This window comes from Melospiza melodia (assembly GCF_035770615.1).
Source record: "Melospiza melodia melodia isolate bMelMel2 chromosome 7 unlocalized genomic scaffold, bMelMel2.pri SUPER_7_unloc_1, whole genome shotgun sequence".
In the NCBI taxonomy this organism is placed as follows: Eukaryota; Metazoa; Chordata; class Aves; order Passeriformes; family Passerellidae; genus Melospiza; species Melospiza melodia.
In genome coordinates, this window is record NW_026948497.1 from 1,548,801 (window position 1) to 1,562,849 (window position 14,049).

General features: G+C 50.7%; 1 protein-coding gene and 1 pseudogene across 5 annotated transcripts; one reads left to right on the top strand and one right to left on the bottom strand.

Annotated features, from left to right (window-relative positions):
* LOC134432722 (zinc finger protein 11-like) overlaps positions 1 to 14,049 on the top strand; it is a 246,541-nt pseudogene that overhangs the window by 167,998 nt on the left and 64,494 nt on the right.
* Positions 1,901 to 7,895, bottom strand: LOC134432739 (class I histocompatibility antigen, F10 alpha chain-like). 5 transcript variants are annotated; one of them, XR_010031393.1, is made up of 9 exons: positions 7,772 to 7,850; positions 5,788 to 6,051; positions 4,855 to 5,130; positions 4,362 to 4,634; positions 4,170 to 4,277; positions 4,036 to 4,071; positions 3,884 to 3,916; positions 2,829 to 3,506; positions 1,901 to 2,380 (listed from the first exon to the last, which is right to left on the bottom strand). XR_010031393.1 is itself a non-coding variant. In XM_063181634.1 (8 exons), the coding sequence occupies exons 1-8, from the start codon at positions 7,878 to 7,880 to the stop codon at positions 3,493 to 3,495; spliced, it is 1,113 nt and encodes a 370-aa protein (XP_063037704.1). In that variant the 5' UTR covers positions 7,881 to 7,895; the 3' UTR covers positions 1,901 to 3,492. The 5 variants fall into 5 exon arrangements, 3 of the variants coding, with proteins under 3 accessions (XP_063037704.1, XP_063037703.1, XP_063037702.1); XR_010031394.1 differs by having other exon boundaries at positions 2,813 to 3,506; XM_063181634.1 differs by having other exon boundaries at positions 1,901 to 3,506; positions 7,772 to 7,895.

Here is a 14,049-nt window from a genome sequence, read left to right on the forward strand (position 1 = left end):
TCCCCTCAGCAGCTTCCAGCTTTCCACTGTGCCTGCAGCACAGCCAGGTCATAAATGGCAATTTAATAATTGCCTTTTGCACTCTTGTATTGCCTTCTACACATTGTTATTGATCACCAGCAATTTGATACAGTGTTTGATACCAATATCGATTATCGATGATTCATTGTAGCTGCTGGTTGGTGCAATATAATCTCTTAGTTCATGTGTGCACCATACAGCCTATTAATAATTAAATAAATGAATGAATAATTGAATAAATAAATGAATGAATGAATAAATATATAAATGCCCTCTGTATGAATCACACCGGGCTGATCTGAAGTCTGTGTCAGACACATCACTTGACAATTGTCACTGCCATATTTTCTGAAAAAATCCTCTTTGCCCAGGATTCTTCTCCTGGGAAGCCGAGAAGCCTCAGTGAAAAAAAGAACATAATTATCTGATTTGCTTCTTCTGTGCTTTGCTGCTTTGGGATGTGGTTGGAGATTGTTTATGCAACATGTGAATTGTTTTTACTTAATGACCAATCACCATCCAACTCCGTTGGGACTCTGGAAGGAGTCACAAGTTTTTATTATTCATTCTTGTTAAGCCTTCTGTCTGTATCCTTTCTCTATTCTGTAGTAGAGTTTTAGTATAGCATTCTGTAATATAAAATAATAGCATAAAATAATAAATTCGCCTTCTAAGAACATGGAGTCAGATTCTCCGTTCCTCCTTCATCCTGGGGACTCAGCAAATACCACAGACCCCACTGAGGGACAAGTGGTCAATAAATCCACCTCAATGTTCCTTGAGGGGAGCACAGCGAGGGAGCTGCTTCAAGGCGTTGTCACTGAGATATTTCCCCTTGGAAACCCTGGGTGGGATCCAAATACACCCGAGCAGATGGCAAAATTAAAATGATATCAAAGCCTCGTGGAATGTGGGTTAAAACATGGGGTCTCTAAAACTGTAAATTAGTCAAAGTTTTACCCAGTGAGGCAAAATTATGATGAATCACCCACTGAATTTTGAACAGGTGAAGAGATCTGCCATCAAATATACTGATCTAGATCCTGAATCAGTTGATGGTAAAGCACACCTGGTTTTGTTTTGTGTGGGTCAGGCTTCAAAAGACGTAAGGAAAGATAAAGGGAGTTGAAGACATGGATAAACTGCTGGAGGTTGCCTGGGAGGTATTTTGAGACAGGGGCCCAACTGAAAGAGTTAATCCCAGCCTAGCAAGAAGACAACTCGGGAAAAGTGACCCAAGAAAGCTTCCCCTCTGGAGAAGGCTCAGACTGCATCCTGTAAGAAATGGGGGCATTGGAAAAAGGACTGTCCAGTGCTGAAAGAAAAATCATCAGTCCCTGTTGTAGCAGCGGTGCCCAGCGGGGAATAATGAGCATTGACTCCATGATTGCAGCAGGCTGATCAATCGCTTTGTTATACCATCCTTTACTACTAAGAACAACCCATGGCCCTTGCCTGACAGTCACAACACACACGCGGATCCAATTGGTCAATCAAGCCAAACAACCATCGCCAGTGGCCAGTTGTTCTGGTTTGAAAGCAAAACCAAGTCAGAAATAAGAGTTTTTACAAAAAGGGAAAAAACCCCAAAATACATGAAACACAAAAGAAAAAGATATATAAATGTATAATGCACATAATAATGTATATAAAAGATATATAGATGTATAGATATATTGATATATTTAAAATACAGAATGAAACCTTACACACAGATCTCACTTAAAATTAGGTCTCTTTGTGGTACACAAGGGGTTTCCCCATCCTTCTGCATTACCCACCCAGAGTAACCAGGTTCTTGAGAAAAAACCTTGCTGCCCCACTTTGGGTGCCAAAATTATGTTCTGGTTAGAAAGCAAAACCAATGAGAGACTCCAAGTCAGAAATACAATTTATTAGGAAAAGGGAAAAAAAACAAAAATACATGCAATAGTACAAAATGGAACCACTGACAGAGTCAGAATAAAACCGGACACCCTGCTAGTTAGGGTGGTGGTGGCAGTCCAGATGAAACGGTCTTGTTGATGTGGTGATCCCGTAGAAAAGATCTGGCAGCTCTTGTCCTCTAGAAACCAGTGGGTAAGGGCTGCCTGTTCTGTCCCAAAGCCCAGATGATATCCAGGTGGGGATGCTGAGCTCCTCCCCACTGGGCAGAGCATCTCCCAGTGGGCTGATATCGGTCTGAGTCATGATTGGTCCTTGATTTCCCATCAAACAGAAATGGCTCCTGGAGGGAGTTCTCTCTGAGTCATGGGGCAAGGCATTGATGGGCCCATACAGTAAGGGTGTGATAGCTCTGAATCCATATGCTTGCCTTCTAGTGGAAGTTAAAAATCCATTAATTCCTCACCTTATTAACCTGTAAAGCAAACCAGACAACAGCCTTGGTTATAGGACCTATGTTTAGATGAGGGCGTGTGAATGGGACAAATACAACCATGGTCACATGCCACCCAAACTAGGACCACATGGTGACACCTAACAAGGTTTCTGTATCAGCACACAGAATTAGATTACTCAAGAACTGTTACCCCTTTTTGTTTCTATGCCCTTGAGCTTCACATTGGGTGCCAAAATCTGTCCTGGTTTGGAAAGACAGGAGTCTGCTAAGGAAGGCAGGAGCCTCCCCTGAAATGGAGAATGTAAACCCTCCCCACCCCTCCAAATTGCTATAAATTTGGAATTAAGAGACCCTCCGGCAAAAATATGGGAGCAGAAAATAACAGTTCTTTACTAGGCAAGAAAATAAAAAGATAAAATAAACAATGCAGTGCACTAGAACAACACTGACAGAGTCAGAAAACAACCTGACACTGTTGGCCAGGTTGTTGGTAGCAGTCCCACTGGAAATGTGGCTGCAGTCCTCCTGGAGTGTCAGGTGTGGTTCTATTGGAGCAGGGATCCTGTAGAAAGGTGCAGTCTTCCTCTAAGATCCAGTGGAAGGAGAGGCAGCTGCTGTTCCTCTGGGGATGCAGTGGAGAAAGTCATGCTGGTGGTCCAGAACCTCAAGATTATATCCAGGTAGGAATGCTTGGCTCTCCCCTCTGGGCAGAGCATCTCACACGGGGATGCTGTAATTCTTATCAGTCAGGCAGTGACATTCAATAGCCTGTTATCAACAGATATCTCCCCGGTTGTAGAAGAGATAAGGAAAACTGCCTACTTAACAGAAAACAACTGCCATACAGATGGTAAATAGAGTACAATTTGCGTGACAATCCAGGACATTGCCCAAAGCAGGATTTATTGCCACAAGTAGATTTATTGCCCAAAGCAGGATAATTTCACACCAGAACTAAAGCATTGTAAATATTTGTGGTTCTTGCCTTTAAAACACTGGGAAATGGAAAACTGGAAATGAATCCGTTAGAAAGACCTGTGGGGTGGGTGGGAGCAGCAGGATCAGCTCTGGTGGCAGCTCTCAGCTTTCCTGGGAAGAGGGAAGGGGCCGGATCCAGCTCCATGGATCACTCAGGCAGTGATTCCTGCCAGGATGAGAGAAGGTCATGGTGTCACCCTGTCCCCATTCCACAGGGTAGACCTGGCTGGAGTCCATGCAGAGCAGAAGCTACTCCAGGATCCCACATGATCCTACTCAAATCCTGCCACAGTCCTGCTCCATCCATCCCACCCAATTCAGAACTGGAATCCTTCCCTGATCTCACTCTATCCATCTTGGACCGATCCTGCTCCATCCATCCCACCTAATCCTGCTCCAGAATCCAGCCCCAGTCCCACTCTACAATTCCCTCTGATCCCACTCTGCATGGACCCTGCCCTGATCCAGAATCCCTCCCTGATCCCAGTCCATCCATCCTGCCCCAATCCCCCTCTGGAATCCCACCCTGATCCTGCTCCATACCTGTGCTGAAGCTGTTGGTTCCCATGTCCCTTCCTGCAGAAAGAGAAGATCCATGAGATTCCAGCACAGATCACACACTGGGATTAACCCCTGGACCCATCCTGGGATCTGCACAGAGGGGATCCAGAGCTGGATCCACCATTGGAACTCACCAGCTGCTGGGTTGTATCCATTCCTGTCCCTCCTCCCTGTGGAAACAAAGTGGGATCAGTGTCAGTGGCACAGGATTCCCAGAACGGTGCCGGGTGGATTCGTGTCCCTTCCTGACCCCCATCCCGTGTGTTACCGGATTGGAGCTTCCAGACGCCGAATCCGATGACGACAATGAGGATGAGGATGGCAGTGATGATGGACACAGAGACCACCATGGTGAGATTCCCGCTAGATGTCGGCTCTGGGAAACGCGGGATAGTGAGGGGGGGAGGGGGATGCCCATTTGGGAATTCCAAATTCCCAATCCCCACATTCCCAGCCTCACCCCAAGTGAAGATCCCAGGCTCTGGCAGTCCGGGATGCTCCACCCTGCACCGGTACTGCTCCCGCTCCTCCGGCAGCGCCTCGATCCTGGCCCAGGTGTGGAAGGTGCCGTCGCTGTTGGGAACGATCCCGCCCCACTCCGTCTCCTGATCCAAGGTTTCACCCCCCTTCATCCAGCTGACTGCGATGGTGTTGGGGTAGAATCCGTATGCGTGGCAGGATAGGATCACCATCTTGTGTTCCTCTTTTCCAGACACATGGACATCAGGGGGCTCTGGAATGGGATAATGGTGATAGATATCATTGGAATTCCATGGGAGTGGGACTGGGGTGAGTTCTACCTACGGAATTCCCACAGGAACGGCATGAGAGTGAGATCTACCCATGGAATTCTCACTGGAGATGAGATGTATCCATAGAATTCCCACAGGAATTACTGTGTTCCCAAGCCCCTATCCCCAAATCCCAAATCCCCACAGGAATTCTGCTCCCACCTTTGCGCTCCAGCTCCTTCTGCCCGTATCTGATGTATTTCTGGAGCCATTCGGGGCATTCGTGCTTCAAGTAATTAATCCAATACTCAGCCACGGTCCCATCCTGCTCCCAGCGCCTCCTGATGATCTCACCAACGCTGTCAGCCGCCACAAATCTCCTGGATTCCAGGTCGAAGGAAATTAAATCCCGCCCATCATAGGCATTCCGGTGGGATCCACGGATGCTCCCATCAGACAGGAGGTCACAGCCGGAAACTCGCAACCTCGTGTGGAGACCTGGAGGGATTGTACCCACAGAGACCCATGGAATTGTGTCCCAGCCCCACAGAGCCCCATTCCAGCCCCATGGAGCCCCAGAGTCTGATGGAGACCCACAGAGCCTCATCCCAACTCCTTGGAGCCCCATGGATGCAAATCCTAACTCCACAGATTCCAACCCAAGCCCACAGGTCCCATCCCAGCTTCACAGATCCCATCCCAGCCCCATGGATCCACATCCCAGCCCCATGGATCACAAGATATCCCATCCCAGCCTAATGCATCCCCATTTCAGCCACTTGGAGCTCTCTGAATCCACATTCGTAACCTACAGATCCCATCCCAGCCCCATGGATGCAAATTCCAGCCCTACAATTCCTATCCTAGCCCCACAGATCCCATCCCAGTCCCATGGGTCCCCATCTCAGCCCTACAGTTTCTATCCCAGCCCCACAGTTCCCATCCCAGCTGCATGGATCCAATCCCAGCCCCACAGATCCCATCCCAGCCCCATGGATCCACATCCCAATCCATGGATCACAAGATATCCAATCCTAGCCTAATGGATCCCCATTTCAACCACTTGAACCCCATGAATCCACATCCGACACCTATAGATCCCATCCCATCCTATCCCCCCAATCCCATCCCACCCCCAGAGATCCCCCCACTCACCCCCGCTCTGGTTGTATCGCTCCTGCAGTGTCTCCAGGTTCTTGGCATCCATGTGCTGGTTCCTCATACTGTTCCGGGTCTGCCACTCCCAAAATCCTGGCTCAACTCCATCCTTCATCCACTGTGTCAGCGGCTCCAGCTGGCCCTGCTCGCTGTCGTAGCGCACAAAGGGGATCCCATCCATGAACCCCATTTGCATGTACTGGGGGATCCCTGGGCTGGGCTCTGACACCGCCACGTGCAGGTAACGCAGGGAGTGGAGAACTGGGGGGACACGGAGATTTGGGGGGGTTGAGGGGATCATGGATCAATGAAAGGGGAACTGGGAGAGCTGGGAAGGGGTTTGGGGATCCTGGGGCCAAGGAAAGGGTGTGCAGGGTGGGAGAGGTGGGATGGACAGGAAAGGGCCTGCAGGGGGTCCTGGTGTCCAGGAATAGGGGCTCAGAAGGGGGAGGGGGTGGTGCAGGGACTGGGAGAGTGGGATGGGGGTTCCAGGGGATCCCTGTGCCCAGGAAAGGGGGTCCAGGGATCCCCAGTCCCAAGGAATGAGAGGTCAAAAGGTGGGAGGACCTGGGAATAGGAGTCTTGGGGATCCTTGATGCAGAGGAAAGAGGAGTTGGGAGCTGAGAAAAGCAGGAATGGGTGTCCAGGGGGTCTCAGGGTCAAGGAAAAGGGGGAACTGGGGAAGGCGGGATGGATGAGAAAGGGGGTGCAGAGGGGGATTGGTACTGGATAAGGGAGTGCAGGGGGGTCCCAGTGCCTAGAAGTGAAAATTCAGGACCCCAAAGAACCCCCCGCCAGCAGGACACACGGTTGAAGAAATGGGGGGATGCAGAGATTGGGGGGTCTGGGAGCGTCCAAGGGTCGGGAAGCGGAACCGGGAGAGCCGGGAAGGGTCCAAGATCCAATGAAGGGACTGGGAGAGGCGGGATGGGGGATCCAGGGGTCCCCGGTGCCCACCAAAGGGGGTCCAGGGGTCCCCGGTGTTGAGGGCAGTGGGGTCTGGGAGCTGGGAAAGGCAGGAATGGGGGTTCAGGGGTCCCTGGGTCACGGAAAAGGGGATCTGAGGCTGGGAGAGGCAGGCGGATCCCGGGGACGCAGCTCGGGAGACGGAAAAATGAGACGGGGAAAAGAGGAATTCCAGGGAATTCATCTGGATCCCACTGGATCCTCGCTGAGACCCCCTGGGACCCCTAGGACCCTCTGGGACCCCTGGAACCCCTTCCAGGAAGCGCCGGGAATAGAGAACTGGGAGGACGCAGAGATTCGGGAGATCTGGGGGTGCAAAAGCCGAGGAAAAGGGCGGGTCTGGGGTCTGGGAAGGCCGTGATGGCCGGGAATGGGGGTGCAGGGGGTCCCGGAGCACTGATGGGGGTGCGGGGAGATCCCAGACCCGGATCAGGGGTGCAGGGGGGTCCTTGCACCTGGACATGGAGATTCAGGGATGTCTCAGTGCCCAGGAATGGGGGTTCAGGGGGGTTCCCCCGTCGTTATTCGGGGTTCAAAGGGATCCTGATCCAAAGGACTGGGAGATGCGGTGGGTCCCTGGGCCAGATAAAGGGGTGCAAGGGGATTTCCCTGCCAAGAATGGAAGTTCAGGTGATTCTTTTCCCAGAATTCGGGGTTCAGGTGGGTCTCAGAAAAAGGAGTTTCACGGGGTTCCGGTGCTGGGGAAGGGGGCACAGAGGGGTCCCCGTGCCCAGAAATGGGCGCTCAAGGGGTGCCCGTGCTCAGGAATGGGGGCTCAGTAGATTCTGATGCCCGAGAATGGGGGTTCAGGAGGGTTTCCCTGCCCAGGAATGGGGTCCAGGGCAGTCCCGGTGCCAGATGAGGGGGTACAGGAGGGTCCCGGTTTGGGGGAGGGGATAGAGGACCCAAAATGAGGCAATGGGGGGTTCCCGCGCCCGGTAACAGAAGTTAAGGAGGGTCCCGGTGCCCGGAAATGGAAGTTCAGGGAGTTCCCGGTTTCGGGGTTCCCACTCACCTTTGGTCGCGCCCCCCGGGTCCCCCAGGAGCCCCACGAGCCCCCAGAGCAGCCCCAGACCCAGCGCTGGAGCCATGGCGCTGCTCGGCTGCGGCCCCGCCCCAGCCATGGCCCGGCTCCCACAGCCGCCTCCGGCCCCGCCATTGGCCCCGCTGTCTCCTGCCCGCCAATGGCAGCCCGATCTGTCAGTGACGTCACCGGTCACTGAGCAGATCCCGGTCTCGCAGGTTGGGACGCGGAAGCGAAAGGGACCGAGGAGGGCGGGGCGAGGAGGGCGGGGCGAGGAGGGCGGGGCGGCGACCGGGGAATTGCAGAGAATCCCTCTGGATCCCGCTGCGACCGCCCTGGAGCCCTCTGAGAACCACGTGGGAACCCCTGGGACCCCCTTAAGGAAGCGCCTGGAGGGGAGAACTGGGGGGATCCGGAAATTTGGGAGATCTGGGGGTGCAAAGGTGAAGGAAAAGGGCGGGTCTGGGGTCTGGGAAGGGCGGGAGGGCCGGGCAGGGGTGCAGGGGGTCGCAGAACACGTGAAGGGGGTCCAGGAGGGGTCCCAGTCCCGGATAAGGGGGTGCAGGGGGGTCCCCTGCCCAGGAACGGAGGTTCAGGGGGTCCTTGTGCCCAGGAATGGGGGGTGAGGGCAATGGGGGTTCCAGGGGGTCCCTGTGCCCAGGAAAGGGGGTGCAGGGCCCCCGGTGCTGAGGAAGGTGATGGGTGGGGGCTGGGGAAGGCAGGAAGGGGGGTCCAGAAAAAGGGGGTGCGGGGGGGTATTGGGGCTGGATGAGGGGAAGCAGGGGGATCCCGGTGATGGATAAGGGGGTGCAGGGGGGCCCTGTGCTGGATAAGTGTTTCATTCTTGTTGTTATTCATATTTCTCAAGTCCCATACTGTAGCAAGCTGTTTTCTCTGCAGCACAGTTCTTCATGTGTCTTCTTAGGGGCTCCTCCTGGGCTCTCGACCCACCCCTTTTATCCCAGCTATCTTTACGAGCCACAGCTGCTGCCCAACCAAGGACTTCGCAGCTGTGACTCATTTAGAATAGCTAGGACCCACTTATGTAACACATAGGATTCTCACTACATTTCAGTTGTTGTATTCTTATTGCTGTTATAACAATACATATATTCACAGATAAGATATATCCACAGATAAGGGGGTGCAGGGGGGTCCCTGTGCCTGAGAATGGAGGCTTTGGGAGGGTTCCAGTCCCGGATATGGGGGTGAACAGGGGTCCTGGTGTTGAATAAGGGCATGCAGTGGGGTCCTGGTACCCTGGAATGGGGGTTCAGGGGGAGTCCCTTCCTGGGAATCAGGGTTTGGGGGGGTCCTGGTGCTAGATAAGGGCCTGGCTGGGATCCAGTGCAGGGGGTCCTCGTTCACAGGAATGGGGGACTCAGGGGGGTCCTGATCCTGTTCAGGGTGTGAAAAACAAAATTCACTGCTTAGAGTTTTTAAAAGTTTAATAGTAATAGTAATAGTAATAGTAGTAATAATAATGAGAATAAGAATAATAACAATAACAATAATAATCCAGAAAAGGATGATATTTTCTCCCCCCCTCCCATGCGCTGGAGTGCTCTTGGCCAACAGCCGAAGAACACAGGGGTGTACACAGACAATGTTATCTTTATACTGTTACATTGCTGAGATATATGCACATTCATGTGTTTCATGCATTATTCAAAAATTCTTGTGAACTTTCTGATGTTTTGGAAAGTTCTTTCTTAGACTTCTTCACACTCCAGCTTATCTGCACAACATCCTGTGTGTCAGGTCAATATATTTTTTTTTGTGTCTCCATCCTGCTGTTTCACGTCCTCTGATAAGGATGCAGTATGGCCTCCCTAATTTTAACATGGTATTGTCTAATTGTCCTCTGGTGCTCTGCTTTGTGTCACGGTTATCTTATTACTTGGACAGGCTGGTCAGTGGATGGCCTTACACTGTTTTTAGTTACACAAAAGCCTTTTTCACATCTTATGTTTTGCTAAGTGTTGGGAAATTTACCTGACTACAGACTGGAAAAGTACAAAGCCGTGGCTAATTCCAAGTTCTGCACCTGCTAGATAGTGTATGCTTGGGCCTAGCTGCAGTATGATAACTAATAGTGAAAGAGACATGAGAAAAGAGAGATGTAACCCCTGAGGAATGAAGAAGAGTTCATGGTATAGTTTAACCAATAGATTGCTTGCCTTACAGAATATTTATGAGCTTATTATTTGCTGTATAAGTGTTTGATGCTTTCTTTAATAAACTGGACCTGTGATGAACCACCTGGTGTCCTGGTCCCCTTCCTACGACAGCTAAGTCCTGCTGAATCATGATTTTAAAGGGTTAGGATTTTAGCTGAGTGTTAGAACCAATTCATGTTGAAGTTAGATACACCAATGTTAGGTTAATGATTACTGGATGCTTAAGCTAAAGCTAATTGTTATATTATGAGCTCATTTGTAGAAAGAAGTGGAGCAAGTGAACCATTATAGGAACATATTGAAACCAGTAGAACAATGCCCAGCACCTGATGAAGACCTTCCTGACTTCATCCCTGGGACCACTGGCCCAATTTGAGACCACCGACCCAATTCAAGAGAAGAATTGCGCACGCGTGAAAGACTAATAATCTCACTTTAATACAAAGCACGGATGGGAGGTGCTGGGGTTATGTATATGTATTATTTTGGGAAATAAACAGAAGGCAAAAATCCTTATGTAGTGCAGTCATGCATTTTGAGAATGACTCCCCTGTGCTGCCCACCAGTGTAATAAACATGCAACTTTCTAACTTTTGACTAGTTAGAGAGACTTTGTCCATGATCCTCAGTTTTAATGATTCAGTTACAAAGCCAGCCAGGAGGAGGCTCTGCTGGGCTGTGATACCAGCTCAGGTCATGGACCCCCTTGGTGCATCCTGTAGAGAAGTGGCTACATGACAGAAATCACATAGACATTCACTTGTTAGACGACCAGGAGTTGGGAAAGTACCGAACACAGCTAGTTGGAGTTTTTGCACCTGCAAGATAGCGTGTCCTTGGGCCTAGCTGGGTATGATAACAAGTGGACAGAGAGACGTGGTAAATAGAGAATGTAGGCCCAAAGGAATGAGGAAGAGTTGATGGTATAGTTTAACCAATAGTTCGCTTGGCTTACAGAATATTCATAAGCTTATTACTTGCTGTATAAGTGTCTGATGCTCTCTTCAATAAACGGAACTTGCTGTCGACTCACGTTGAGCCTCGAGTTTTCCCTGCACCTGACAAATGGCTCATCCCCGACAAAGGCCGCATTCTGCAACAGCACCCCCAGGATATTCCTGGAAGAGTGGTCTCTGTTGCACAGACTGTTCATCCAGCAGCAGACAAGGACCCCTGAGTACTAAAACTCCAGACAAAATGGTATGTTTAAAAATTGAGACAGTTTTAAACAGTGACCGGTAAGGCGTGGTCAGGAGAGGCCCTTTGGTAAGTCGTGGGAGATGTCCATGTGCAATCTGTGCCTCTGTAGTGTGCTTGCAAGCTGAAGTTGCAGTTGAAATCTGGTTGCCAGCAGAAAGAGTTGTTGAACTGTTGTACTGAGCTCGGGCTTTTGGTACTGCCATTTGTTTCAGCATAGAGAGCTCAGTTTGCCACCAACTGGGGCTAGCAGTCGTAAGGGCAAATGCTGGTCTAAGGTTGTTATAACTGAGTTGGTGTGTGTGGAAAGAAATACCCCTTTCACAGTGAGTTTGTGTGTGTGGAAAGAAATACCCCTTTCACAGTGAGTTTGTGTGTGTGAACTTTCTAGTTTTGGGGAGCAGCATTTGCTGTGACACCTGGTGTTTGAGTATAACCATTCTTTCATAAGGCTTTGTGTTCAGGTGTTAACCAATCCTTTGCCTGTGGGACCTGGGAGGCGAGGATCAAACGCTAACACGGTGCCTTTGTGGTCCCTGTCCTTGTGGAGTTTGCAAAGATGCAACTTTGGATTCATCTGGTGTAGTGTGAGATTTTGCTGACTATTGTGTAAAAGTTACAATTGTAACAAGCTGGTAATTTTTGTTGTGTGTCATCTGTGTTAAGCTGTGTGTTAAGATTGAGCCTGAGTCAAGAGGGTTAAGCCACCCTTTTAGAAGGGTTTTAACTTAAACTGGTGTTTGTGGGCTGTCAGAGCTGTAACAGAGACAGCTTGTTATAAGTTGATTCCCAAGACTTGAGGTACAGGAGAGCTGTGTGGGTTTTTCCCCTGCATTGTGGTAATTTGATTCTTGGGACTGTATAGTTCTGTGAGATTTTAAGATTTTGTTTGCAACAAGTGCAGCATTTTATGTGGAAAAACTAGTGTGGTGATTTATGTGCATTAAAGCAAATTGAAAGAATTCCAGGAATTCCCCCCCGCCCCCATTTGTGGTGTTTGTGGGCATATCAGATTTTTTGCTGTAACAGGGACAGCCTTTTTATTTATTTTATTTGTGGTTTGACAGAGTAAAGGAATCCCTTTACCTTGGCATATTGAAAAGTGCATATTATTGCGAAAAGTGCATATTATATGTCTCTATGCAGATATAAAATACTATATGTATTTTGTTGTAGTGATTAATAGGGCAGTATCAACATTTTAACAGTATGGTAAATGCAGTTTTCTAGTTAAGGTAGGAACTATGTATGTGGGATACTTTTTTAAGAAATGAATGAGGTACTTGCACCAGATAGCAGCCACAGGACACCTAAATCTTTCAGAGAAAGAGAATTTACTGCTCTCTTATCAGAAGAAACGAACTTCCTGCCTTGCTCAGCCATGAAGACGCCGCTGAGGATTAGGAGGCAGAAGTTGACACTGACCAGACAGAATCCTTTGTTTGAATGGAATTTATGCATCATGTATGAGGTGTATGAATATGCAACAGGCTATTGTTTTTAAGGGTTAATCCTCTTTTAACGGGTGTCCTTTTTCGGGCTTATTTTGCCCAGAAAAGGTACCCGGTCCTCCGTAACTTTCTTCTTATTGTCTCGTATTGTCCTAATCTCAATTGTTCAAATTTTTATTACTCTAATTATATTACTATTTTTACGACAATTTTTTTACTATTAAGCTTTAAATTATTTTTTTAAAGTGATGGGCGTTTTTCACAATGGAGGCATGGGAGGAAAAGTGGATTTAAGGGTCTTCACTTAGTTCTCATTACTCTGGTCTGCGATTTTGGAGCTTTTTGTCAGAAATCGCTCCCTTCCCCCACTCATCTACAGAGCTTTGGGCAGTTTTCCTTTTCTTGCGGTAAATTAAAGCGGTGCACTAATGCGCCTAATTAGGGGTAGGAAAACTGAGGGCTTTCCTCGAAGCCGGAGCCACCGGAGCCGCAGTGCCGGGAAAGCCGTGGCGGGAGGTGCGGAGAAGTTTGTTTGTGTTTTCAGCTCAATCCCCTCGGGCCCGGGCCCGTTCTAGGGCTGTTCCTCAGCTCCGGCTCTGCCCTCACGCAGCCCGGGGCGCCCTGAGAGCGGGGACGGGCCTGTGCCGTGTGCAGAGCCCGCCCCTGGCAGCGATTGGGCGATGGTGCCGTCAGTCGTGGTTGTGGCGCGCTGATTGGTGGGAGCGGGGCGGAGCAGGGCCCGGTGGCGGGCTGAGGGCGGCCGTGGCTGGGCAGTGGCGCCATTGTCGGAGCGTTTGTGCGGTCCCGTGAGCGGCGGCAGCGGCCAGAGCGCGGTGAGGCGGCGGCGGAGCTCGGAGGAGGCCGCAGCGCAGGTGCGAGCCGCGCTGGGTTGTGCGGGGGCTCGGGGCTGGCTGCGGGCCTCGGGGGCGGCAGGGGCCTCAGGCGGGTTCGTTGTGCCGTGTCCGGCGCGTGTTGCCGCTGGCGTGAGGGCGCTGCGGGAGCGGCTGCCCGCGGTCTCCTTGCGGCCGCTGCCTCGGCAGGAGCCGCTGGCGGAGCAGCGCTGGCTCGGCCCGGTTGCTGTGGCTGGGACAGAGGGGGCTGTCCCGTGCCCGGGGCTGTGCGGGGAAATTCCCGTGGCCGGAGGTTGCTGTGCGCAGAGGAGACAGAGGAGTCCTGTAAAAGTGACTTTATTGCTGAGCAGAGGGAGAGGCCGAGGGGCATTTACCGTGCGGTCTCTGCTGTTGTTGTAGTTCGCAGCCCCTTTTTTATTCTCATTTTGCTGGCCTCGTCGCCCTCTCCCTTTGCCCACTGGCAGAGGTGCTTGGAAGGTTCAGACCTCCCGATCCGGCAACTGCATGTCCTCGTTAATGTGCACCCCCACTTTTGTAGAACAGCCGATATTCATGGCTCTGTTATGTTTTTTTTCTTCTCGAAGTTCAGG